The following is a 27,500-nucleotide window of genomic DNA, read 5'->3' as shown; positions in this document are numbered from 1 at the left end:
CTGCTGCGAGACTTGTAACACAAGGTGTAATAAATCCTGTGTGGACCTTACTGACATTCCTATTGTTAATGCCTTTCCGATACCGTATGGGAAAACCATGTGAAGGATGTGCAATTACCCCTGTTGTGCAGGCAGCGGCTCTTATGTTTACTTCAGCATAACAAGCGAGCTCTTTGCGCTTACTAGGGCTTGTATACTTGCTAAAGGACAGAATGCCAATGCTTATACTGACTTACACTCACTCCATCATTTTGGTCCACTGCCCCATCGACCATGTCTTATGCTCTTACTTTGATTGATTGGTAAAGTGGGAAAAGCTGAGTTGTAAGCTTCATGTGGCTTCACCCCAATGGACGCCCCAGGTAAATTGGTACCGTGGACTGCCCAATGTGTTCACAAGTTCACAAGAGGGGAACGATTGATCAAATAAGACATACCAAGTTTGTCTCTGGAGTATCTCAAGTTGCAAACCAAATCTGTTGGCAATGCCTGATATGTGCCTTCCAGACTCTGGGAAAACTGGTAAACGTAACAGGGGCTCGAACCCCACATCAGATGGCCATTTTGTATGCTTACAGACGGACTTTATTGAATTGCCTGAGTGTGAGGGTAAGAGCATGTATTAGTTATTATTGGTGTGTTCTCACAATGGGTTGGGGCATTTCCTTGTAAAGCATATGGTTTAGTTACATGAGTAAAATGTTTGTTAAAGGAATTAATCCCACAAAATGCCCATGAAAGGAATTAATCCCGCGGAATGCTTGTTAAAGGAATTCATCCCGTGAAATGCTCATGAAAGGTATTAATCCCGTGAAATGCTCGTGAAAGGAATTAATCCCGTGAAATGCTCGTGAAAGGAATTAATCCCGTGAAATGCTTGTTAAAGGAATTCATCCTGTGAAATGTTTGTTAAAGGACATAACCCCATGAAATGCTTGTTAAAGGAAATATCCCCTCGATCTGGAATCCCTTGGAAACTATCTAGCGACAATGGTACCCATTTCACTGATAAGGTAATTAAAGAAGTTTGCAAAGCCTTATAGGTGGATCAACATGTGGCTACCATCCTCAGTCAACAGGCCAAGGGGAAAGGATGGTCAGAACAACTAAAAATGAACTTAGCAAAATGTGTGAGGAAACTAGATGAAAGTTGTAACAGGTGCTGCTTTTGGTTCTGATGACTATTCAAGCCACTGCAAATAGAACCATTGGCTTGTCCAGACATTAAATCATAATGGGATGGACTTTGCCATTAGGTGTGCCACTAGATGGATGTACATAACCTGCATGACACTATTCTGAACTACTATATTGGCCTAAAAAGGTAAAGGAAGCCCAGCGACGATATCGAGCCTGTAGACTACACGGTGGTGCGGACAGTTAAAAAAAAAAGGAATTGTTTGGGACCTTGATTTGACGGACCATTTCAGGTACTACTGGTTACCAATACAGCTATCAAGGTAAGAGAGAAAAAGAAAAGCCTTTAGGAAGTACCTGGTGACGTAAAATAAAACCGCTGAGAGTCCTAATGACAACGGTCAGATTATCCTTTGCCCTTTCTCTCACAGATGTAACTGCCACAAACACTTTCCTACGAATGACTTACGATTGTGCAAACAAGACCAATGTCTGAAGTTGCTGGGTTTGTAAGGCTGTCCTGGCCCATGTAGAAATGGGTGTGTCCCTTTTACCCGTGCCCTTTAATGGAACAGAGATGAACTGTTATTTTAATTGGTCCAAGCCCTCTGTCCTGGACATGTTTGGTACAACGGTGATGGGAGTCAGAAACATAGACTCCCGCTCCCCTCATCAGTATAGCTACAATGTCACTGGGGGAAGATGGGGAGCTAAATGTAGAAACAACGAGTGTTTTAGAGGATGTACATACACCCCATATGACAATGCTAACCCCAGAGTGAAAGGTCTTGGTGTTGTCTCTGGGGACGGTAACACTTGCCTATGGAACTGGTAAAGCAGTTTAGCAGCTGATTAACGTGGCATCAGCACTGGAAGAGTTAGCAAATGAAACTGTAAGTGCTCTCGATTGAATGCTATAAGCAATATCTAAATTGGTGGCAGTCCATATAGTAGCACTACAAAACCAAATCACTTTGGACTTCGTTTTATCCGAGAAAGGAGGCACGTGTATCCTGATTCAACAAGAATGTTGCATTTACGTACTTGGTGGAAGCCTGCAAAAAGATTAAGAAAGTGGGACATCGGTTTCACAATTATAACACTCCAGGAAGTGGATGGTGAGTGATTATCCTATATTAAGGTATTAACATTGGTGTCATAATCATAGTTATTGCTCTTTTGCGATTTTTGTGTTTTCTGACCCAATGCAGACTGGGAGATCGTTTTGCTGAACACCTACGCTCTGTCCGCCAGAGAAAGCAGGATCTCCCAGTGGCCACACATTTTAATTCCACGTCCCATTCCCATTCTGATATGTCTATCTACGGCCTCCTCTACTGTAAAGATGAAGCCACACTTAGGTTGGAGGAACAACACCTTATATTCCGACTGGGTAGCCTCCAACCTGATGGCATGAATATTGACTTCTCAAACTTCCGCTAATGCCCCACCTCCCCCTCGTACCCCATCCGTTATTTATTTATATACACACATTCTTTTTCTCTCTCTCCTTTTTCTCCCTCTGTCCCTCTCACTATACCCCTTGCCCATCCTCTGGGTTTTCCCCCCTCCCCCTTTTCTTTCTCCCTGGGCCTCCTGTCCCATGATCCTCTCATATCCCTTTTGCCAATCAACTGTCCAGCTCTTGGCTCCATCCCTCCCCCTCCTGTCTTCTCCTATCATTTTGGATCTCCTCCTCCCCCTCCCACTTTCAAATCTCTTACTAGCTCTTCCTTCAGTTAGTCCTGACTAAGGGTCTCGGCCCGAAACGTCGACTGTACCTCTTCCTAGAGATGCTGCCTGACCTGCTGCATTCACCAGCAACTTTGATGTGTGTTGCTTGAATTTCCAGTAACTGCAGATTTCCTCATGTTTTCTTTTTCCCTTCTTTCTTTTTTCCAAAACAAAAAGCTTTCACATGTTTTTTTCTTATTACTATTGATATACTGTTTAGTTTGGTTGATAGTCTAACTCTTATTATACATATTGATATGTTGTCTTGATTATTTTGATGTATTTTTCTTTGTTGTTGATTTTCAATAATAATTAATAAAAAAGATTTAAAATGAGAAAAACAGGACACAGCTGTCATGGGGAAAGATGTCTCAAAAGAAAAATGCACTGATTAAAGAACAAATGTGGCGCTGGAGGTTCACCATCTGCGTGAGATAGGACTTTAGAGAGACTTTGAGATTTTTTACCGTGCCCATGGTCTGTTCTTATCAAATTACGGTATTGCTTTGCACTGTTGTAACTATATGTTATAATTATGCGGTTTTTGGCAGTTTTTCAGTCAGTTTGTCATGTATGTGGTATCATCTTGGAAAAACATTGTATCATTTCTTAATGCATGCATTACTAAATGACAATAAAAGTGGACTGCGTGTCCTCATAACCTAATCTAATGCCAGGAACCAGAGATGGATCCAGGAACGTAATGCGATGAAACAACCTCAAGGACATTAAGTTCCTGAATTACTGAACTTTGAAGTATTAAAGTGATTTGTTCCGTGTTGTAAGATTGAAGCTACTTTCTAACGATTTAACATATGGAAGTAGGTATTCTGCTGCAAGTAATAAACGCACTTTCTGAATTTGTTGTCGTTTGTAATCTTCCTAAAGATGCTGCCTGACCTGCTGCGTTCACCAGCATTTTTTGTGTGTGTTGCTTGAATTTCCAGCATCTGCAGATTTCCTTGTGAAAGTGAAAAAAATCTGTTTTGTCCAGCAGATGGTTTATTCTGAAATGTATTGCTGGGGATGGAAGAGGGGACCAATTCAACCATCGCCAATTTGTTTAAAAGGAAACTGCACAAACACTTAAAAGGGAAAAATTTGAAGGGCTATGCAGAAGGAGAAGGAGGAGTGAATTTCTCATACATAGACTGGTACAGCTCGATGAATTAAGTAATTTCCTTCTGAGCTAGGCCTCTCTGTGACTCCATTACAAATTGAAGTTGTTGTTCACTAATGTAAAATGCCAATGAAAGTGATTATTTTTTGTAGATATTACCTGTGTGATATTCTGAATGAAGACTTCCTTTGGCTCTTCTCCACTTGGGTCAGATACCTCAAAATGATCCCCAAAGTCACAGAACACTCGGCTGAACACTCCATATACATCACCACTAATGAACTGGAAACAGAGATACACAATTAGCAACCACATCTTTCACCATGTATCTTTAGAGTGTGCAGCAGTACGCAGAGCTCAAAAGGAAATCTTTCCTTCAAAGTGTGACCTAGTGATACAGCTATTGTTCTACATTGGTTGTTTAAATAAATCAAGGATTTCTCAATGTCAAAAAGAATTTATATTTTGAGATAACACTATGCAAAAACAAGAATTTTCAGCCAAAGAATTAAAAGAGACATAAGAAGGGGGTTACAGGGATGCACATCATAAAGACATTTATAAATAGTTCCCAGAACATGAACAATTCGAGTAAAACAACATTTATATTTGTAAGACTAATTTGAAACTGCTAGAATCTTTTTGAAATAAAATTTCTTCAACATAGCTTTATTTTTGATATATTTTGTTATATAAGATCATGTTGTTATTTTTGACAAACTGGTTGCACAAAATGCAATTTTAATTTGTACTATTTTAGAGGCCATGGCTACATTATCAATCTGGAAGTAGAACAAGATAACTTTTTCACAGACTGCTCATTAATGCTTCACATTCTAACTCGTAGGACTGCATTTTACAGTGTTCACAATATGTCTGAAGCTCAACAACGTGTTCAAGGACATATGGTGTATGTACTACAATGTCTTGAAAGCAGCAATAAAGCACTAACCAGGCAGCTGGAATAACCTGCTCGGTGCAGATTTGCTATTTACTCACTGTAACCTTATACTATCCTTAGAATGTTCAGAGCAAAAACTCAGCACAGAAAAGTAAATATCAGAGATTCTGCTGGTTTTATTAACCAGTAAAAGGTTTTTCAATTCAGTTGTTACATTCATCTCACTAGATTCCTCCCAAATGCATTTTTATGCCATAACTTTTTAATGAGAGCAGTAATTGTGTACCATTTCTTTCCTTCCGATCGTGCACACATTATCAAATATATGGCAGTCATAAGACTGCAAGATTATTGTTTTGCTGTAATCAATTAAATGTTCATGGTTCATTCTCTGTATCTTACTCATAAAGCATACCTTGATGGGTGGGTGCTGGGAGCGGCAGAAGCTGTTAACCTTCTTTTGAAGTGAAAGTCCAGTCTCTGTCAATATCACACACTATAGATGATAAAGAAAGTTCCAGTTACATGAATTGCTACAAGGCTATTGCAACCTATTGAATATTGAAAGGTCTGGATCAAGTGGATGCGGAGAGGATGTTTCCTATAGTGGGAGTCTGGGACCAAAGGGCACAGCCTCAGAATTGAGGGACATCCATTTAGAACAGAGAGTAGGAAAATTTTCTTCAGCCAGAGGGTGGTAAATCTGTGGAATACATTACCACAGATGACTGTGCAGGCCAAGTCACTGGGTGTATTTAAAGTGGAGGTTGATAGGTTCTTAATAAATCAGGGCATCAAAAGTTATGGGGAGAAGACAGGAAAATGATGTTGAGAGAGATAATAAATCAGCCACGATGAAATGGTGGAGCAGATTCCATGGGCCGAGAGACCTAATTCTGCTCCTATGTGTATGGTGTCACATTAAGGGTCAGATTGTGATAAAGCACAGAAACAGTCCCTTTGACCTCTCATCACCATTCAGAATTTCAAGTATACACTAAGCTAATTCCATTACCACACATGTTCTGGGGCCAATAGTCATAGTCATACTTTATTGATCCCAGGGGGAAATTGGTTTTCGTTACAGTTGCACCATAAATAATAAATAGTAATAGAACCATAAATAGTTAAATAGTAATATGTAATTTATGCCAGTAAATTATGAAATAAGTCCAGGACCAGCCTATCGGCAGAGGGTGTCTGATCCTCCAAGGGAAGAGTTGTAAAGTTTGATGGCCACAGGCAGGATTGACTTCCTATGACGCTCTGTGCTGCATCTTGGAGGGATGTTATCCAAGCAGTTCAAATGCTCACAATATTTTTTTAAATGTTGCAAGAATAGCCACATGCAGCATCTTCACAGGCAAGACATTTCAGATTCCAGCCACTCCTGGGTGAACTCCAGCGTTTGTGTGTGTTACTCAGAAGTTCCAACACCTGCAGAATCTTGTGTTTATAACTGTGGAAATAATTTTTATCTGGTCCTCCCTAATCCTCTTAATCCTTAACTTAAACCTGCACCTATATATTAAACTTGTATTAGTCAAATCTTCGCACCACCAATTGTATCTATGAACCCCAATTTTCAGGTTTCCCTAGGTTTCTTCACTCCAAGGAAAACAAATGCAGCCTTACAAATCTTTCTTAAGACTGAAATATCCTATCCCAGGCATCATCCTAGTAAATCACCTCTGCATCTTCTCCAGTGCAATCACATCTTTCCTACAGCCAGAATTGCTCACAATACCACAGATGTGGGCTATATTCCCAGTTCCTGAAAACCAGTATCATTCCCTTATCTCCGCAAACACGAGGCAATCTGCAGATGCTGGAAATTCAAGCAACACACAAAGTTGCTCATTCCCTTATCTACCTGTGCTGCCGTGTTTAGAGATTTATGGACCTGTATGCCCTCTAGAGCCTTACAATTCATGATGTATATTCTGAACCTTATCAGACCTACCAAAATGCACCACCACACAATTATTAGAGTTGAATTCAATCTGCGACTGCACTACCCAATCTAATGAATATCGTTTTGTAACTCAAGATTTCTGGTACTTCAAAACACTATTAACAATGCCACAAATTTGACTGCCATCTGCAAAGTTATGAATTATAGTGTCTACATAGTCACAGTCCTACAGAGTACAAAATCAAGCAGTTTGGTCCAACTCATCCATGCTGACCATGGTATCTTAAAAAGTCCCTCCAGGTGAGACAGCACTTCAAATGCAAATCCATCAGTGTCATATCAAAGTTTAAAATAAATTTATCAAGGTACATATATTGTATGTCATCAAATACTTCCCTGAGATTTACTTTCTTGGGGGCATTCACAGTTAATAAAAATGAAAAAACACACTTAACAAAGACAAACAACCAATGTTCAAAAGACAACTGTACAAATACAGTGAAAAATAAATAAGCAATAAATGTCAAGAACATGAGTTGTAGAGCCCTTGAAAATGAGTCCATAGGTTGCAGAATCAGTTGGGGCAAGTAAAGTTATCCCCTCTGCTCAAGAACCTGATGGCTGACAGGAAATAACTGCTCATTAAACTGGTGGCGTGAGATCTGAAGCTCCTGTATCTCCTTCCTGATGGCAGCAGTGAGAAGAAAGCATGGCCTGTATAGAGGGGGTCCTTGATACTGGATGCTGTTTTTCTGCGACCATGCTCTTTGTAGATGTTGTCAATAGTGGGCAGAGCTTTACCCATACTGGGCTGAATCCAATGCTTTTTATAGACTTTTCTGTTCAAGGGCATTATTGTTTATATACCAGGCCGTGATGCAAACAGTCAGATCCTTGCATCTGGTGCTCCAAGTGCGGCCTCCTCTACATTGGTAAGACCTGATGCAGAGTGGGTGACCATTTGGTTGAGCACCTCCACCGCAAGAACTAGGACTGCTTGATGGCCAAACATTTTAATGATGATGGCACTGGTGAGTCACCATGGTGCTTTGCAGGCGGCAAACAAGACTATTAAATATTCTACTAAATACATTTTATCAGGACTATAATGACTGCAATCTGCAGCCTGTAATTTCCCATTGGAAGGAGTGCACTTGAAAGTATGACTTCGTGTGTTTGTGGTATCCTGAAATTTCCTGTGAGCTGGACTCTTGAGAATGCCAATATGGCCACAATGGCCATTGCGCAAGCGCACTTGGAGCTGGACCCGAGCTCAAGAGCAGATAACGAACTGACATTTGGCCAATTTAAAGGGTAAGCCAGAAGAAAAAGTTTACGTTGTTGAGGCTAAGGGTGAAGGACAAACTAGTGTTCAGCTCACTACTCAAGGAGACTTTCCTCATCTCAGCACGTAACTGATTCTGCAGCTCAAACACGAGGAAATCTGCAGATGCTGGAAATTCAAGCAACACACACAAAAAATGCTGGTGAACGCAGCAGGCCAGACAGCTTAAACTGACACCCTCTAATTTTAGGCTACCTGACCCAGGCAGCACTGAAAGAAGAGACAGTAAGAGATTTGAGGCCACTTCCAAATCTCTTACTATCTCTTCTTTCAGTTAGTCCTGACGAAGGGTCTCAGCCCGAAACGTCAACTGTACCTCTTCCTATAGATGCTGCCTGGCCCGCAGCGTTCACCAGCATTTTTTGTGTGTGTTGCTTGATCCTGCAGCTATTGGCACTTGCCTCAGCTCTGAAGCCTACAGCCATCAGCTGAAGTGCTGGATGGGCTCAATGGCTGTCGAATTACTTTCGTGGACTCTGCAGCTCATGTTCTGTTCACTGTTTGATTGATTTTGCTTTTTTTTTTAGAATTGTATGCACGATTTGTTGTCTTATTCACACAACTGACGTAAGACTTTCTTGTGGTGTGGGGTTTTTCATTAATTCTATTGTGTTTCTTTGTTTTGAGCCTGCCTGCAAGAAGATGAATCTCAAAGTTCTATATGCAATACATCAAACCATATGACACAGGTGCAGAATTTGGCCATTCAGCCCATCAAGCTGGCTCTATCATTTGACCATGGCTAATCTATTTTGTTCCCAAACCCATTCTCCTGCCTTCTCCCCTTAACCTTTCACACACTGATGTAGCAAGAATCTACCAACCTCAGACATGATTGAATGGCAAAGCAGATTCAATGGGCCAAATCGCCTAATTCTGCTCCTATGTCTAATGGTCTTAAATACACTCAATGACCTGGCCTCCACAGCAGCCTATGGTAATAAATTCCACAGATTCACCACACTCTGGCTAAAGAAATTTTTCATCATCTCCATTCAAAACGGACGTTTCTCTATTGTGGTCCAAGACTCCTGCACTACAGGAGTCATCCTCCACACACCACTCTATCTAGCCCTTTCAACACCGAGTCCTGAAGAAGGGTCTCGGCCCAAAATGTTGACTGCGTGTTCATTTCTATGACTGCAGTCTGACCTGATGAGTTCCTCCAGCATTTTGTGTATGTTCTTTTCAATATTTAATAGGTTACAATGAGATCTCCCTCATTCTTCTAAATTCTAGCAAGTACAGGCTCAGAGCCTTCAAGCACTCCTCATTCTTGGAATGAGCCTTTCATTCTTGGAATGTCCTTTCAACTTTCACCAATGTCAGTACATCTTTTCATAGATAAGGGGCCCAAACTACGCACAATACTCCAAGTGAGGCCTCACCAGTGCCTTATAAAGCCTCAGCATACTTCTTTGTTATTATATTCTAGTCCTCTCAAAACAAATGCTAACATTGCATTTGCTTTCCTCACAACCAGCAAGTTAACCTTTAGGGAACCCTGCATGAGGGCTCCCAAGTCTTTCATCTATCTTTATATCATCCACAAACTTGGCCACAAAGCCATCAATTCCAACATCCAAGTTACTGACATACAATGTAAAAAGAACTGGTCCTTGCACTAACCCTTGAGGAATACCACTAGTCACAGGCAGCCAATTAGAAAAGGCTCTCTTTATTCCCAGTTTTTGGCTCCTACTAAGCAACCAATGCTCTATCCATGTTAGTATCTTCCCCGTCATGAGTTCCTATCGGAATCAGAATCAGGTTTATGGGTACCGGCATATGTCGTGAAACTTGTTTGGCAGCCTCATATGCAACAACTTGTCAAAGTCACTCTGAAAATCCAAGTACACAATATCCACCAATTTTCCTTAGTCTATTCTGCTTGTTCTTTCCTCAAAGAATTCCAACAGATTTGTCAGGCAACATTTTCCTTTCAGGAAACCATGCTGACGTTGATCTATTTTATCATGTACCTCCAAGTAACCTAATCCTTAAAAATCAACTCCAACTTCTCCCCAACTATTGAGGTCAGGCTGACTGGCTTATAATTTATAGGAAGAGGTACAGTCGATGTTTCGGGCTGGGATCCTTCGTCCTGACGAAGGGTCCCGGCCCGAAACGTCGACTGTACCTCTTCCTATAGGTGCTGCCTGGCCTGCTGTATTCACCAGCATTTTTTGTGTGTGTTGCTTCAATTTCCAGCATCTGCAGATTTCCCCGTGTCTGACTTATAATTTCCTTCCTTCTGCCTTTTTCCCTTCTTGAAGAGTGGGGTGGCATTTGCAATTTTCTTGTCCTCCAGAAACTTGCCAGAATTTAATATTTCTTGAAAGATCATTACTAATGCCTCCACAATCTCTTCAGCTACTTCTTTCACAGTGCTAGCATCTATTCCATCTGGTCCAGGTGACTTAGTTACTTTCCAGCTTACCAAGCACCTTCTCCCTAGTAATAGCGACTGCACTCACTTTTGCCTTCACCAATCCAGCATCACTTTCCAGCTGTCCGATATGTATCCTCACCTTTCTTTTACTCTTTTTATATCTTTAAAAGAAAAACCTTTGGTATCCTCTTTGATAGTATTAGCTAGCTTACCATTGTATTTCATTTTTTCACTCCTTATGGCTTTTTAGTTGCCTTCTGTTGGTTTTTAAAAGCTTCCCTATCCTTAACTTCACACTAATTTTTACTCAATTATATGCCCTTTCTTTTGTTTTTATGTTGGCTTTGACTTCCCTTGTTGGCTACAGTAATGTCATCCCACTGTTTTAGGATACGGCCTCTTCTTTGGGATGTATCTATACTGTGCCTTTTGAGTTACTCGCAGAAACTCCAGCCATTGCTGCTCTGACATCATCCCTACTAGTGTCCCCTTCCAATTAACTTTGGCCATTCTCTCAGGTCTCTGTAATTCTCTTTACTCAACTGTATTACTGATAAATTTGACTTTAGCTTCTCCCTCCCAAATTGAAGGGTGAAGACATTCATATTATGATCACTGGCTCCTAAGGACTCCTTTACCTTAAGTTCTCTATTCAAATCCAGTTCATTACACAACACCCAATCCAGAATAGCTGTTCCCCTAGTGGGCTCAACCACAAGCTGCTCTAAAAAGCCATCTCATAGGAATTCTGAAAATTCTCTCTCTTCGGATCCAAAATCAGCACCAACCTGATTTTAAGAACCATAGAAACAGCAGCACATAAACAGGTCTTTTGGCCCTTCTTGGCTGTGCCGAACCATTTTCTGCCTAGTCCTACTGACCTGTACATGGACCATATCCCTCCATACACCTCCCATCCATGTATCTGTCCAATTTATTCTTAAATGTTAAAAAAGAACCCGCATTTACCACCTCATCTGGCAGCTCATTCCATACTCCCACCACTCTCTGTGTGAAGAAGCCCCCCCTAATGTTCCCTTTAAACTTTCCCCCCCTCACCCTTAACCCATGTCCTCTGGTTTTTTTCTCCCCTTGCCTCAGTGGAAAAAGCCTGCTTGCATTCACTCTATCTATACCCATCATAATTTTATATACCTCTATCAAATCTCCCCTCATTCTTCTACGCTCCAGGGAATAAAGTCCCAACCTATTCAACCTTTCTCTGTAACTGAGTTTCTCAAGTCCCGGCAACATCCTTGTAAACCTTCTCTGCACTCTTTCAACCTTATTTAAATCCTTCCTGTAATTTGGTGACCAAAACTGAACACAATACTCCAGATTCGGCCTCACCAATGCCTTATACAACCTCATCATAACATTCCAGCTCTTATACTCAATACTTTGATTAATAAAGGCCAATGTACCAAAAGCTCTCTTTACGACCCTATCTACCTGTGATGCCACTTTTAGGGAATTTTGTATCTGTATTCCCAGATCCCTCTGTTCCACTGCACTCCTCAGTGCCTTACCATTAACCCTGTATGTTCTACCTTGGTTTGTCCAACCTGATTTTCCTAATCTAGTTGCATATTGAAATTCTCCCATGCCAATCATAACCTTTTGACATCCATTTTCTATCTCCCATTATAATTTGTAGCCCACTGGCTAGTGTTTGGAGGCCTATAAATAACTCCCATCAGGGATTTTTTTTTACTCTTGCACTTCCTAATCTCTACCCACAACGGTTCTACATCTTCCAAGTCTATGTCACCTTTTTCTAAGGATTTGATTTCATTTTATACCAACAAACCCATGCCAACCCCCCACCTACCTGCCAGTCCTTTCAATAGCATATGTATCCTTGGATGTTAATCTCTAAACTGCAATCTTTCAGCCATAAAACCACCTACTTTGATAATAAATGTACTTTGAACTATAATATCACTTGCTTTTCTTACACTCCACAATGAAGCCAGAAATGGATTACAGCAGCAACCGTTGACATCCCGTGTTTGTATTCTCCAACTTCACAGCATTACCATTGATTTTTTTTAAGCTTACAGTAAACACTGCCCTCTACAGTGGATCCCCCACCATGGTTTTCCCTTATCTCTTTCTCCCTTCTCTTTGCCCTCCTCCTACCCTTATTACTTGTTCATCAACTTCACCTTCCTCCCTCTGGTTCTGCAACATGTTTGATTCTCTACTCTCTCCTATCAGAGTACTTCTTCTTCAGCCTTTTGCCTTCCCCACCTATCGCCTACCAGCCTCTCACATTAATCCTTCCCCCCACCTCCCTTTCCTTTCTAATCTTGATTCACTTTTTCATTCTGCCTTTTGCCTCCTTCCTTTCCAGTCCTGATAAAGTGTCTCAGCTCATTTTCCTCCACAGATGCTACCTGTTCCTCCAGTATTTTGTGTGTTCTGACCCATTTGCCTATTTTTGGCACACATCTCTAAAAACTTTTCCCATCCACATACCTATTTAAATGTCTTAAAACAACTTAGCAGTTCTCACCTCTACCATTTCCTGAAGTAATTGTTTCATATTCCCATCACTCTCAGTATCAAAGAATTTGTTCTTCAGGTCTCTTCACATCTTTCACCTCTCAGCTTAAACTGATACCCTCTAATTTTAGGCTCCCGACCCTGGGAAAAAGACTGACAATCCACCTCTGCTCCTCATGATTTTATGATCCTCCATGAAATCACTCCTCATTCCTCCTTTGATCCAGGGAAAATACCTTACGCCTCCAAGTTCTCTTCATTATTGAATTCTGGCAATACCTTTGCAAATCCTTTTTTACTTGCTCACTAGTTTAATCATATCCTCTTATGGCATGGCAACCTGAACTGCAGACAATATTGACAATGCTCAAAGTGGATGTGCTCAATTGTGGGAGGGTTTTACCCATGACGGACTGGTCTGCATCCACTACCTTTTGTAGGATTTCCCATTTAAGGGCACTGGTGTTTTCAAAGCAACCAATCAATATACCCTCCATGACACATCTATAGAAGTTTGTAAACGTTTAGGATGTCATGCTGAGTCTTTGCAAACTCATGTGAAAGTAGAGATGCTGTTGTGCTTTCTTCATGAAACCACCTTGGCTGTGTAAGTCTAGGGAAGACAACCTCCAGCCCCACCAAACCCGTGAGCGGAGGCTTGCTTGATCCCACCCCAAACCTCGTTTTGTGTGGATGCTGTCTCATTTGCTACCCTGTTACAAATTAATGCCACAAAATAACATACGACTAAAGGAATTATATTTATGATTCTTAACTGAATGGGTAGTAAAGAATAACAAACCGAAAACAGCCCGTTCTAATTAAACAGTCAAATGTGCACAAGTTGGAGCTCATCTTGAACTTCTCTGTCACTCATGCGCTGGGGCCTCGGTCAACATGAAAGCACACAACAACTTCCGAACGTTGCTCGCAATCTCCTTCTCGAACAAACAGGTCTCCCACCGGAACGTATGCTACAACTGGTTCCACCCACCACTTTTTCTCTTCATTTCCTCTCGAACAAAAGCCTCAAGCGCAACTTTATTGTATCCTTACCAAGAACACCTCCCGTTAATTGGATGGCACACATTCCACATCATCCATGATCTTCAACAATAACCCAAAAAGGGTGAAAGCAGAAAAGCAGATAGATAATAGACAATAGGTGCAGGAGTAGGCCATTCGGCCCTTCGAGCCAGCACCGCCATTCACTGTGATCATGGCTGATCATCCACTATCAGTATCCAGTTCCTGCCTTATCCCCATAACCTTTGATTCCGCTATCTTTAAGAGCTCTATCCATCTCTTTTTTGAAAGCATCCAGAAACTTGGCCGCCACAGCCTTCTGGGGCAGAGCACTCCATATATCCACCACTCTCTGGGTGAAAAAATTTTTCCTCAACTCCGTTTTAAATGGCCTACCCCTAATTCTTAAACTGTGGCCTCTGGTTCTGGACTCACCCATCAGCAGGAACATGCTTCCTGCCTGCAGTGTACCCAATCCCTTAATAATCTTATATGTTTCAATAAGACCCCCTCTCAGTCTTCTAAATTCCACAGTATACAAGCCCAGTCGCTCCAATCTTTTGACATATGACAGTCCCGCCATCACGGGAATTAACCTTGTGAACCTACGCTGCACTCCCTCAATAGCAAGAATATCCTTCCTCAAATTTGGAGACCAAAACTGCACACAGTACTCCAGGTGTGGTCTCACCAGGGCCCTGTACAGCTGCAGAAGGGCCTCTTTGCTCCTATACTCAATTCCCCTTGTTATGAAGGCCAGCAAGCCATTAGCTTTCTTCACTGCCTGCTGTACTTGCATGATTGCTTTCAGTGACTGATGTACAAGAACACCTAGATCTCGTTGTGCTTCCACTTTTCCTAACTTGACTCCATTTAGATAATAATCTGCCTTCCCGTTCTTACCACCAAAGTGGATAATTTCATATTTATCCACATTAAACTGCATCTGCCATGCAGCTGCCCACTCACCCAGCCTGGCCAATTCACCCCGCATTCTCATAACATCCTCCTCACATTTCACACTGCCACCCAGCTTTGTGTCATCGGCAAATTTGCTAATGTTACTTTTAATGAGCTATGAGCGTGCATCATTACTTAGAGCTATGATGTGGTGGCCATTACAGAGACTTGGATGGCTCAGGAATGGTAACTTTAAGTGCCGGGTTTTAGATGTTTCAGAAAGGACAGGAAGAGAGGTAAAAGAGGTGGGGACGTGGCACTGTTGATCAGAGATAGTGAAGCTGCAGAAAAGGTGGACGTCATGGACGGATTGGCTACGGAGTCTCTGTGGGTGGAGGTTAGCAACAGGAAGGGGTCAATAACTTTACAGGGTGTTTTTTATAGGCCGCCCAATAGTAACAGGGATATCGAGGAGCAGATAGGGAAACAGATCCTGGAAAGGTGTAATAATGACAGAGTTGTCGTGATGGGAGATTTTAATTTCCCAAATATCAATTGGCATCTCCCCAGAGCAAGGGGTTTAGATGGGGTGGAGTTTGTTAGGTGTGTTCGGGAATGTTTTTTGACACAATATGTAGATAAGCCTACAAGATTGCACTTGATTTGGCATTGGGAAATGAACCTGGTCAGGTGTCAGATCTCTCAGTGGAAGAGCATTTTGGAGATAATGATCATAATTCTATCTCCTTTACAATAACATTGGAGACAGACAGGAACAGACAAGTTAGAAAAGCATTTAATTGGAGTAAGGGGAATTATGAGGCTATCAGGCAGGAAATTGGAAGCTTAAATTGGGAACAGATGTTCTCAGGGAAAAGTATGGAAGAAATGTGGCAAATGCTCAGGGTGCTTGAGGAGTACAAGAAGTGCAAGAAAATACTTAAGAAAGAAATCAGGAGGGCTAAAAGAAGACATGAGGTTGCCTTGGCAGTCAAAGTGAAGGAGAATCCAAAGAGCTTTTACAGGTATATTAAGAGCAAAAGGTTTGTAAGGGATAAAATTGGTCCTCTTGAAGATCAGAGTGGTCGGCTATGTGCGGAACCAAAGGAAATGGGGGAGATCTTAAATAGGTTTTTTGCGTCTGTGTTTACTGAGGAAACTGGCATGAAGTCTATGGAATTAAGGGAAACAAGTAGTGAGATCATGGAAACTGTACAGATTGAAAAGGAGGAGGTCCTTGCTGTCTTGAGGGAAATTAAAGTGGATAAATCCCCGGGACCTGACAGGGTGTTCCCTCGGACCTTGAAGGAGACTAGGGTTGAAATTGCAGGGGCCCTGGCTGAAATATTTAAAATGTCGCTGTCTACAGGTGAGATGCCGGAGGATTGGAGAGTGGCTCATGTTGTTCCGTTGTTTAAAAAAGGATCGAAAAGTAATCCGGGAAATTATAGGCCAGTAAGTTTAACGTCGGTAGTAGGTAAGTTATTGGAGGGAGTACTAAGAGACAGAATCTACAGCATTTGGATAGACTGGGACTTATTAGGGAGAGTCAACATGGCTTTGTGCGTGGTAGGTTATGTTTGACCAATCTATTGGGAGTTTTTTGAGGAGGTTACCAGGAAAGTGGATGAAGGGAAGGCAGTGGATATTGTCTACATGGACTTCAGTAAGGCCTTTGACAAGGTCCCACATGGGAGGTTAGTTAGGAAAATTCAGTTGCTAGGTATACATGGAGAGGTGGTAATTTGGATTAGACATTGGCTCGATGGAAGAAGCCAGAGAGTGGTGGCAGAGAATTGCTTCTCTGAGTGGAGGCCTGTGACTAGTGGTGTGCCACAGGGATCAGTGCTGAGTCCATTGTTATTTGTCATCTATATCAATGATCTGGATGATAATATGGTAAATTGGATCAGCAAGTTTGCTGATGATACAAAGATTGGAGGTGTAGTAGACAGTGAGGAAGGTTTTCAGAGCCTGCAGAGGGACTTGGACCAGCTGGAAAAATGGACTAAAAAATGGCAGATGGAGTTTAATACTGACAAGTGTGAGGTATTGCACGTTGGAAGGACAAACCAACGTAGAACATACAGGGTTAATGGTAAGGCACTGAGGAGTGCAGTGGAACAGAGGGATCTGGGAATACAGATACAAAATTCCCTAAAAGTGGCGTTACAGGTAGATAGGGTCGTAAAGAGAGCTTTTGGTACATTGGCCTTTATTAATCAAAGTATTGAGTATAATAGCTGGAATGTTATGATGAGGTTGTATAAGGCATTGGTGAGGCCGAATCTGGAGTATTGTGTTCAGTTTTGGTCACCAAATTACAGGAAGGATATAAATAAGGTTGAAAGAGTGCAGAGAAGGTTTACAAGGATGTTGCCGGGACTTGAGAAACTCAGTTACAGAGAAAGGTTGAATAGGTTGGGACTTTATTCCCTGGAGCGTAGAAGAATGAGGGGAGATTTGATAGAGGTATATAAAATTATGATGGGTATAGATAGAGTGAATGCAAGCAGGCTTTTTCCACTGAGGCAAGGGGAGAAAAAAACCAGAGGACATGGGTTTAGGGTGAGGGGGGAAAGTTTAAAGGAAACATTAGGGGGGTCTTCTTCACACAGAGAGTGGTGGGAGTATGGAATGAGCCGCCAGACGAGGCGGTAAATGCGGGTTCTTTTTTAACATTTAAGAATAAATTGGACAGATACATGGATGGGAGGTGTATGGAGGGATATGGTCCCTGTGCAGGTCAGTGGGACTAGGCAGAAAATGGTTCGGCACAGCCAAGAAGGGCCAAAAGACCTGTTTCTGTGCTGTAGTTTCTATAGTTTCTATGGTTTCTATGGATATTTGTGTGGTGTTCTGCATAGGTACGTTCCAATGAAACAGGGAAGTTATGGTAGGGTACAGGAACTGTGCTGTACAAAGGCTGTAATAAATCTAGTCAAGAAGAAAAGCTTACAAAAGATTCAGAGAGCTAGGTAATGTTAGAGATCTAGAGATTATAAGGCTAATAGGAAGGAGCTTAGAAGGAAATTAGGAGAGCCAGAAGGAGCCATGACAAGGCCGTGGCGGGCAGGATTAAGGAAAACCCCAAGGCATTCTACAAATATGCGAAGAGCAAGAAGATAAGACGTGAAAGAATAGGACCTATCAAGTGTAGTGGGAAAATGTGCATGGAACCAGAGGAAATAGCAGAGGTACTTAATGAATACTTTACTTCAGTGTTCACTATGGAAAAGGATCCTGGTGATTGTAGTGATGACTTGCAGCAGACTGAAAAGTTTGAGCATGTAGGTATCAAGAAAGAGGATGTGCTGGAGCTCTTGGAAAGCATCAAGTTGGATAAGTCACCGGGACCAGATGAGATGTACCCCAGGCTATTGTGGGAGGCGAGGGAGGAGATTACTGAGCCTCTGGCGATGATCTTTGAATCATCAATGGGGACAGGAAAGGTTCTAGAGGTTTGGAAGGTTGCTGATGTTGTTCTTTTATTCAAGAAAGAGAGTAGAGATAGCCCAGGAAATTATAGACCAGTGAGTCTAACTTCAGTGGTTAGTAAGTTGATGGAGAAGATCCTGAGAGGCAGGATTTATGAACATTTGGAGAGGTATAATATGATTAGGAATAGTCAGCATGGCTTTGTCAAAGGCAGATCGTGCCTTACGAACCTGATTGAATTTTTTGAGGATATGACCAAACACATTGATGAAGGAAGAGCAGTAGATGTAATGTATTTGGATTTCAGCAAGGCATCTGATAAAGTACCCCATGCAAGGTTTATTGAGAAAGTAAGGAGGCATGGGATTCAAGGGGACGTCGCTTTGTGGACCCAGAACTGGCTTGCCCACAGAAGGCAAAGAGTGGTTGCAGACGGGTCATTTTCTGCATGGAGGTCAGTGACCAGTGGTGTGCCTCAGGGATCTGTTCTGGGACCCGTATTCTTCGTGATTTTTATAAATGACCTGGATGAGGAAATAGAGGGATGGGTTAGTAAGTTTGCTGATGACACAAAGGTTAGAGGTGCTGTGGATAGCCACCCCACTAGGAATAGGGTTCCCCTTGTCCTCACCTACCACCCCACCAGCCTCCGGGTCCAACATATTATTCTCCGTAACTTCCACCACCTCCAACGGGATCCCACCACTAAGCACATCTTCCCCCCCCCCCCCCCGCTTTCCGCAGGGATCGCTCCCTACGCGACTCCCTTGTCCATTCATCCCCCCCATCCTTCCCCACCGATCTCCCTCCTGGCACTTATCCTTGTAAGCGGAACAAGTGCTACACATGCCCTTACAATTCCTCCCTTACCACCATTCAGAGCGCCAGACTGTCCTTCCAGGTGAGGCGACACTTCATCTGTGAGTTGGCTGGGGTGATATACTGCGTCCGGTGCTCCAGATGTGGCCTTCTATATATTGGCGAGACCCGACGCAGACTAGGAGATTGTTTCGCTGAACACCTACGCTCTGACCGCCAGAGAAAGCAGGATCTCCCAGTGGCCACTCATTTTAATTCCACGTTCCATTCTCATTCTGATATGTCTATCTACAACCTCCTCTACTGTAAAGATGAAGCCACACTCAGGTTGGAGGAACAACACCTTATATTCCGTCTCGTACCCCATCCATTATTTATTTATATACACACATTCTTTCTCTCTCTCTCCTTTTTCTCCTTCTGTCCCTCTCACTATACCCCTTGCCCATCCTCTCAGTTTTTCCCCCCCTCCCCCTTTTCCTTCTCCCTGGGCCTCCTGTCCCATGATCCTCTCATATCCCTTTTGCCAATCAACTGTCCAGCTCTTGGCTCCATCCCTCCCCACTTCTGACAGATGGAGCGTAGGTGCCCATCAAAGTGCCCTCCCAATCGACGTCAGGTCTCACCAATATACAGGAGGTCACACACAGGGAGCACCGTATATGGTAGGTGACTCCAACAGACTCACAGGTGAAGAATCGCCTCACTTGGAAGGATGGTTTGGAGCCCTGAATGGTACTGATGGAGGCAGGTGTAGCACTTGTTCTGTTTGCAAGGATAAGTGGCAGGAGGGAGATCAGTGGATAGGGATGAATGGACAAGGGAATCACATAGGGAGCAGAAAACAGAAAGTGAGGGAGAAGGAAATATGGTGGGATCTCATTGGAGATGATGGAAATTATGGAAAATTACGTGCTGGATGTGGAAGCTGGTGGGGTGGTAGGTGAGGGCAAGAGGAACCTTATCCCTGGTGGGGTGGCAGAAGAGTGGGGTAAGGGGAGGTGTGTGCGAAATGAAAGAGATGTGGTTGAGGGCAGTGTTGATGTTGGAGGAAGGGAAACCCCTTTCTTTGAAGGAGGAGTTCTGGAATGAAAAGTCTCATTATGCGAGCGGATGCAGTGGAAACGGAGGAATTGAGAGAAGGGAATGGCATTTTTACCAGTAACAGGGTGGGAAGAGGTATAGTCCAGGTAACTGTGAGAGTCAGTGGGATTATAATACAGTGAATAAGCTGTCACCAGAGATCGAGACAGAGAGATTGAGAAGGTGGGGGGAGGTGTTGGAACGGGAGGAGGGCGATGGAGGGCAAAGCTTAGGATGATGGCGCCAAATGGCAACTCCTTTGTTTGCATCTTTGGAAACAGCTCTATCTTTATCTTTGATCTCTCTTTTTTTCCCTTTTCAGGCTTGTTCTCAAGACCCTAACCTGGAGTTACACGCTGACTTCGGTTCTTTGCAGGAATGGGACCGGCTCTCAGGGCCTCACAACCAGCCGCATTTCAATATGCCAAGGATGCGTGTCTTCAGGGTACTGGATTTTCGTGGCTCTGGAGGTGGGCGAATTTGACGCTGGTGCTGCCGTCAGATGTGTCGTGGGAGTACACGAAAGACCGAAAGCAGCCAGATGGCTGCTGGCTGTGTGCCCAGAGACCCGGCTTCTTTGGGCGCAGAGTTTGGAAAAAGCAATGCAACAGGTTTTTAACACCATATATTGTGAGTTGTTTTGTCATGTCTCCCCTCTCACTGTGAAACAGGGACATCTCTTTTTCCCTTATTAGGGAGAGAGAGAGAGGCTGTGGCATGTCGAATTACCGGGTGAATGAGTAGTCTTTGAGGTACTGCAAGCATGTATCTTTATTGATGCTTTGCTGCACATTTCAGTGCTCGGTGGAGCGTGCAGATGCTTTTTTGCTGGTGGGGGAGGGGAGGTCATCGTTTTGCTGCTGATTATGCATGGGGGGGAGCTGGGGGTTCTAACAGTTAACTGTCATTTATGCTTTGGGGCACTCCTCTGTTTTTGTGGATGTTTGTGAAGAAAAGAATTTCAGGATGTGTTATTGTATACATTTCTCTGACATTAAATGTACCTATTGAACCTGTTGAAATGGACCAGGGAAATTTGCGGGCAGAGTGGAAGTTGGAGGCAAAGTTGATAAGTCGACTAGCTCGGCATGGGTGCAGGAAGCAGCACCAATGTAGTCGTCGATGCACTGCAGGAAAAGTGAGAGAGTGACACCAGTGTAGGCTTGGAACACAGAGTGTTCCACACAGCCAACAAAAAGGCAGGCACAGCTGAGACCCATGTTCAAAGAGACATCTGTTCAAAGGAGAATCATTGAGAGAGAGAACAAGTGAGGGAAACTGGTTAGGTTCAGTGTCCAGAAAAAAACGGAGAGCTTTGAGGCCTTCCTGGTGCGGGATGGAGGTGTATAGGGACTGAATATCCATAGTAAAAATACGATGTTCCGGGTCAGAGAACTTGAAATCCTTGAAAAGATCAAAAGTTTGTGATGTGACAAACTTAGGTAGGTAGGTAGGAAGGAAGGGACTGTAGGTAGGAAGGGACTGAACTGGGGGGATAAAACTGAGGTGACCTATGCAGATGTGAGTTCAGTGGAGCAGGAACAAGCTGAAACAATGGGTCTACCTGGTCAGACAAGTTTGCGGAGGCAGTAATGAGAGGTCTGGGATGAGGAAACTATGAGGTTGGTGTCAGTGGATGGGAGATCCCCAGAGCTAAAAAGGTCAGTGATGGCATTGGAAACAAAGGCCTGTGCTCTTTAGTGGGATCCTGTTTGAGGGAGGGTTAGTCCGCCAAACTACTATAGCACCTCCTCATCTGCAGGTTTGATGGTGAGGTTAGAATTAGTGCGGAGGGAGAGGAGAGCAGACGTTCGGAAGGAGCGAAGTTGGAATTGGATAGAGGAGTGGTGAAGTCAAGACGATTGATATCTCGTTGGCAGTTGGCAATGAAAAGATCCCAAACAGGCAGAAGACCAGAAAGGGGTGCCTGGGAAGAGGAGGAGGGCTGAAAACAGGAGAAGGGGTCACTGCTGTGGGGTAGGGAGTCCTTCCCAAAGAAGTAAGTACGGAGATGGAGGCGGCAGAAGAAGAGCTCAGCATCGTGGCAGGCACTAAACTCACTGAGGTGTGAGTGCAAGGGGACAAAGGTGAGGCCCTTACTGAGGACAGAACGTTCTATCTCAGAGGGGAAGGTGAAGACGCAGCACAAATGAGAGTTCGGATGGGGGGGGGGGATGGAAGGAGGTAGATTGTGTCAGAGGAGAGGGGAGGGTTGTGGTATTCAGGTAAGGTGGAGTGAGAGGAAGATGGAGTCTCCAAGGGCAGTGGGACCTCTCCATGTCTCTGAACACATATTCTGGGAGAAGCCCATATAAAACTGAAGCATGAGGCCCTAAGGTCTCTCCTCCTCACTCTTTCTTTGCTAATAGTGTCTGGAAAATAAAACTGAATACCTCAGGAGACTGCTCTATCAGAGGGATATCACAACTGTTGTACTTACGCCACCATTAAGATCACTTACTGGGGCATGGAAAGCCATCCTGAGACCGAAAAGGCAATTCGGGGTAAAGCTACACACGCAATCATATATACAACACTATTGCTGGGAAATCTAAAAACATAAATGTCGTGATGCTTCATTCCCAATGATCTCACTGTCTCTTATGCATGCTTTGAAAGAGTAAATAACAATACAGCTATGTGCATCACCATAGCATCCCATGACCCTGTGTTCGCTGTCTCTGAGGCTGATGTCAGATCTTGACAGTGTGCTGAAAAGCTCTACCAACCAACTAGCTAGATTTTTCAAGGACATCTTCAATCTCTCACAGCTGCAGTTGTAGCTTCTCATCCATTTCAGAAGAGCAGCAATCATACGGGCATCCAAGAAAAGCAAGGCGAGCTGCCTCAACAGCTATTGCCCTGTAGCACTCACATCCATCATAATGAGATGCTTGGAGAAGATGGGTACAGCTAATATTAACTCTTGCCTGAGCAAAGATCTGAACTTACTGCCACAAATGGTCAACAGCAGATGCAATCTCACGGCTTTCAACAACGCTTTGGAATATCTAGATAACCAGAAAACATATGTCAGGCTGCACTTTATTGATTACAGTTTGGCTTTCAATACCTCACCTCAGTAGTCGTTAACAAGCTTCAAAACCTGGGCATCTGTACCTCCCACTGCGACTGAATCTTTGGCTTCCTTATTGGGAGAATGTAGTCAATGCAGATATCTAATAACATTTCCTTCTTACTAACAATCATTGCAAGCCCACCTCCAGGATGCACGTCTCAGCCCACTGCTCTTCTCTCTGTGTGGCAACACACAGTTCAAATGCCACCTATAAGTATGCGGATGACATTACTATTGTTAGTCAAACTCAGCGCAATGAGGAGTTGTACAGGAGTGAAACTGCTCAGTTCGTTCAGTGGAGTTACAGCAACAACATCAGCAAGACCAAGGAAATGGAAAAGTAGAAGTTCAGAGAACACATCAGTTGTCACTGAAGGGTAGACAGTGGAAAGAGTTAGCAGCTTCAAATTCCTGTGTGGCAACATCTTGGAGAATATATCCTTTGCCCAATGCAGATGCAATCATGAAGAAGACACGCTAGTGGCTTTACTTTACAGTCATAGAGCTGATCCAGTTTACCACATTATCAACCAGATTGTTGATGTAGATGACAAACTACAAAGGACATAGCACCAATCACCACTAGTCACCAGCTTCCAGCCAAAAAGGCAACTTTCTACTACCACTTTCTGACTTCTCCCACAAAGCCAATGTTGAACCAATTTACTACCTCATCCTGAATGCCAAGCAACTGACCTCCCAGGCCTTGCTGAAGTCCATTAACATCCACTGCCTTTCCTTCATCAACTTTCCAGGTAACTTCACATAAAACTTATATGATTTAAGATTGGTTAGGGAAAACCTCCCAAGCACAAAGTCACATTGCCTATCCCTGTCTATCCAAGTTCTAATATATCAGGTCCCTTAGATTACCTACCAATAATTACCCACGACTAACATAATGCTCACCGCATATAATTCCCAGGCTTATTCTTTCTAGAACAATCGAACATTATTTATCCTCCGAGAGGGTTAATTAGCAATCTTGTCATGAGAGGCCTCTTGGGTAAGAGTGACCATAATATGGTGGAATTCTTCATTAAGATGGAGAGTGACATAGTTAATTCAGAAACAAAGGTTCTGAACTTAAAGGGGGTAACTTTGAAGGTATGAGACGTGAATTAGCTAAGATAGACTGGCAAATGACACTTAAAGGATTGACGGTGGATATGCAATGGCAAGCATTTAAAGGTTGCATGGATGAACTACAACAATTGTTCATCCCAGTTTGGCAAAAGAATAAATCAAGGAAGGTAGTGCACCCGTGGCTGACAAGAGAAATTAGGGATAGTATCAATTCCAAAGAAGAAGCATACAAATTAGCCAGAGAAAGTGGCTCACCTGAGGACTGGGAGAAATTCAGAGTTCAGCAGAGGAGGACAAAGGGCTTAATTAGGAAGGGTAAAAAAGATTATGAGAGAAAACTGGCAGGGAACATAAAAACAGACTGTAAAAGCTTTTATAGATATGTAAAAAGGAAAAGACTGGTAAAGACAAATGTAGGTCCCCTACAGACAGAAACAGGTGAATTGATTATGGGGAGCAAGGACATGGCAGACCAATTGAATAATTACTTTGGTTCTGTCTTCACTAAGGAGGACATAAATAATCTTCCAGAAATAGTAGGGGACAGAGGGTCCAGTGAGATGGAGGAACTGAGCGAAATACATGTTAGTAGGGAAGTGGTGTTAGGTAAATTGAAGGGATTGAAGGCAGATAAATCCCCAGGGCCAGATGGTCTGCATCCTAGAGTGCTTAAGGAAGTAGCCCAAGAAATAGTGGATGCATTAGTGAGAATTTTTCAAAACTCGTTAGATGCTGGTCTAGTTCCTGAGGATTGGAGGGTGGCTAATGTAACCCCACTTTTTAAAATAGGAGGGAGAGAGAAACCGGGGAATTATAGACCGGTTAGCCGAACGTTGGTGGTGGGGAAACTGCTGGAGTCAGTTATCAAAGATGTGATAACAGCACATTTGGAAAGCGGTGAAATCACCGGACAAAGTCAGCATGGATTTGTGAAAGGAAAATCATGTCTGACGAATCTCATAGAATTTTTTGAGGATGTAACTAGTAGAGTGGATAGGGGAGAACCAGTGGATGGGGTATATTTGGATTTTCAAAAGGCTTTTGACAAGGTCCCACACAGGAGATTAGTGTGCAAACTTAAAGCACACGGTATTGGGGGTAAGGTATTGATGTGGATGGAGAATTGGTTAGCAGACAGGAAGCAAAGAGTGGGAATAAACGGGACCTTTTCAGAATGGCAGGCGGTGACTAGTGGGGTACCGCAAGGCTCAGTGCTGGGACCCCGGTTGTTTACAATATATATTAATGACTTGGATGAGGGAATTAAATGCAGCATCTCCAAGTTTGCGGATGACACGAAGCTGGGTGGCAGTGTTAGCTGTGAGGAGGATGCTAAGAGGATGCAGAGTGACTTGGATAGGTTGGGTGAGTGGGCAAATTCATGGCAGATGCAATTTAATGTGGATAAATGTGAAGTTATCCACTTTGGTGGAAAAATAGGAAAACAGATTATTATCTGAATGGTGGCCGATTAGGAAAAGGGGAGGTGCAACGAGACCTGGGTGTCATTATACACCAGTCATTGAAAGTGGGCATGCAGGTACAGCAGGCGGTGAAAAAGGCGAATGGTATGCTGGCATTTATAGCGAGAGGATTCAAGTACAGGAGCAGGGAGGTACTACTGCAGTTGTACAAGGCCTTGGTGAGACCACACCTGGAGTATTGTGTGCAGTTTTGGTCCCCTAATCTGAGGAAAGACATCCTTGCCATAGAGGGAGTACAAAGAAGGTTCACCAGATTGATTCCTGGGGTGGCAGGACTTTCATATGAAGAAAGACTGGATGAACTGGGCTTGTACTCTTTGGAATTTAGAAGATTGAGGGGGGAACTGATTGAAACGTATAAAATCCTAAAGGGATTGGACAGGCTAGATGCAGGAAGATTGTTTCCGATGTTGGGGAGGTCCAGAACAAGGGGTCACAGTTTGAGGATAAAGGGAAAGCCTTTTAGAACCGAGATTAGGAAAAACTTCTTCACACAGAGAGTGGTGAATCTGTGGAATTCTCTGCCACAGGAAACAGTTGAGGCCAGTTCATTGGCCATATTTAAGAGGGAGTTAGATATGGCTACGGGGATCAGGGGGTATGGAGGGAAGGCTGGGGCGGGGTTCTGAGTTGGATGATCAGCCATGATCATAATAAATGGCGGTGCAGGCTCGAAGGGCCGAATGGCCTACTCCTGCACCTATTTTCTATGTTTCTATGAGAGTCCCTACAATTTCTGCACTAGCAACCCACAAAGTCCGGGGAAAGTTATCAGGCCTTAATTCGGCTGAAGCCAGCAAGCCCCTCCTCTTCTATAATCTGTTTACGGTCCATGACCTCGCTAATGTTTTCTCTCAGTCTTAGAGAACCTGTGCCCATCTCTCAAATAAATACAGATGCAAAAAATCCACTTAAGACATCTCCCATCTCTTTCCAGCTCTATGCACAGATGACTAGTTTTGCCCCTTGCCATGCTTTTGCTCTTAATATATCTGTTGAAGCCCTCGGGATTCTCCTTCACCTTGTCTACTTGAGTAACCTCATGCCTTCTTTTAGCTCTCCTGATTTCTCTCGAGTGTTCTCTTGCATTTTCTAAAGTGCCTCAATTTGTCACTTGATGCTGATACCTGCTATGTACCTCCTCCTTCTCAATCAAGGCCTTAACTTCTCTCAAAAAAACCAAGTTTCCTTCAACCTATTAGTTTTGTCATTTATTCTAACAGGAACAGACAAACTCCGCACTCTCAAAATTTCACTTCTGAAGGCCTCCCACTTACCAAGCATTCCTTGGCCAGAAAACAATTCAGCCTAATTCACATTTGCCAAATCCACCAACTATCCCAATCCACATTTGCCAGATCCTTCATCAGGAGTCTAAAGAGATTTGGTAGGTTACCAAGGCTCCTGCAAATTTCTGTAGATAAAAATGGATAAGTCTCCAGATCCAGACAAGATATTCCCTAGGACCTTGAGGGAAGTTAGTGTGGAAATAGTAGGGGCACTGCCATTAATATTTCAAATGTCATTAGAAAC

At 43.1% G+C, this 27,500-nt stretch overlaps 1 protein-coding gene across 4 annotated transcripts in view; it reads right to left on the bottom strand.

Annotated features, from left to right (window-relative positions):
- Window positions 1–27,500, bottom strand: part of uba6 (ubiquitin like modifier activating enzyme 6) — a 447,925-nt gene that overhangs the window by 306,447 nt on the left and 113,978 nt on the right. For all 4 annotated transcript variants that reach the window (XR_011889573.1, XM_072281896.1, XM_072281895.1 and 1 more), the window contains 2 exons: window positions 5,308–5,388; window positions 4,151–4,273 (listed from right to left, as the gene is read on the bottom strand). Coding sequence is in view for 3 of the 4 variants with exons in the window: in XM_072281896.1 (XP_072137997.1) it covers window positions 4,151–4,273; window positions 5,308–5,388 (204 nt within the window). In the remaining variant the exon portion in view is untranslated. The remainder of the gene's footprint in view (window positions 1–4,150; window positions 4,274–5,307; window positions 5,389–27,500) is intronic.

This window comes from Mobula birostris, chromosome 17 (assembly GCF_030028105.1).
Source record: "Mobula birostris isolate sMobBir1 chromosome 17, sMobBir1.hap1, whole genome shotgun sequence".
Classification (NCBI taxonomy): Eukaryota; Metazoa; Chordata; class Chondrichthyes; order Myliobatiformes; family Myliobatidae; genus Mobula; species Mobula birostris.
Note: the sequence above shows the minus strand (reverse complement) of the source record. Positions and strands in the feature narration are given on the sequence as shown.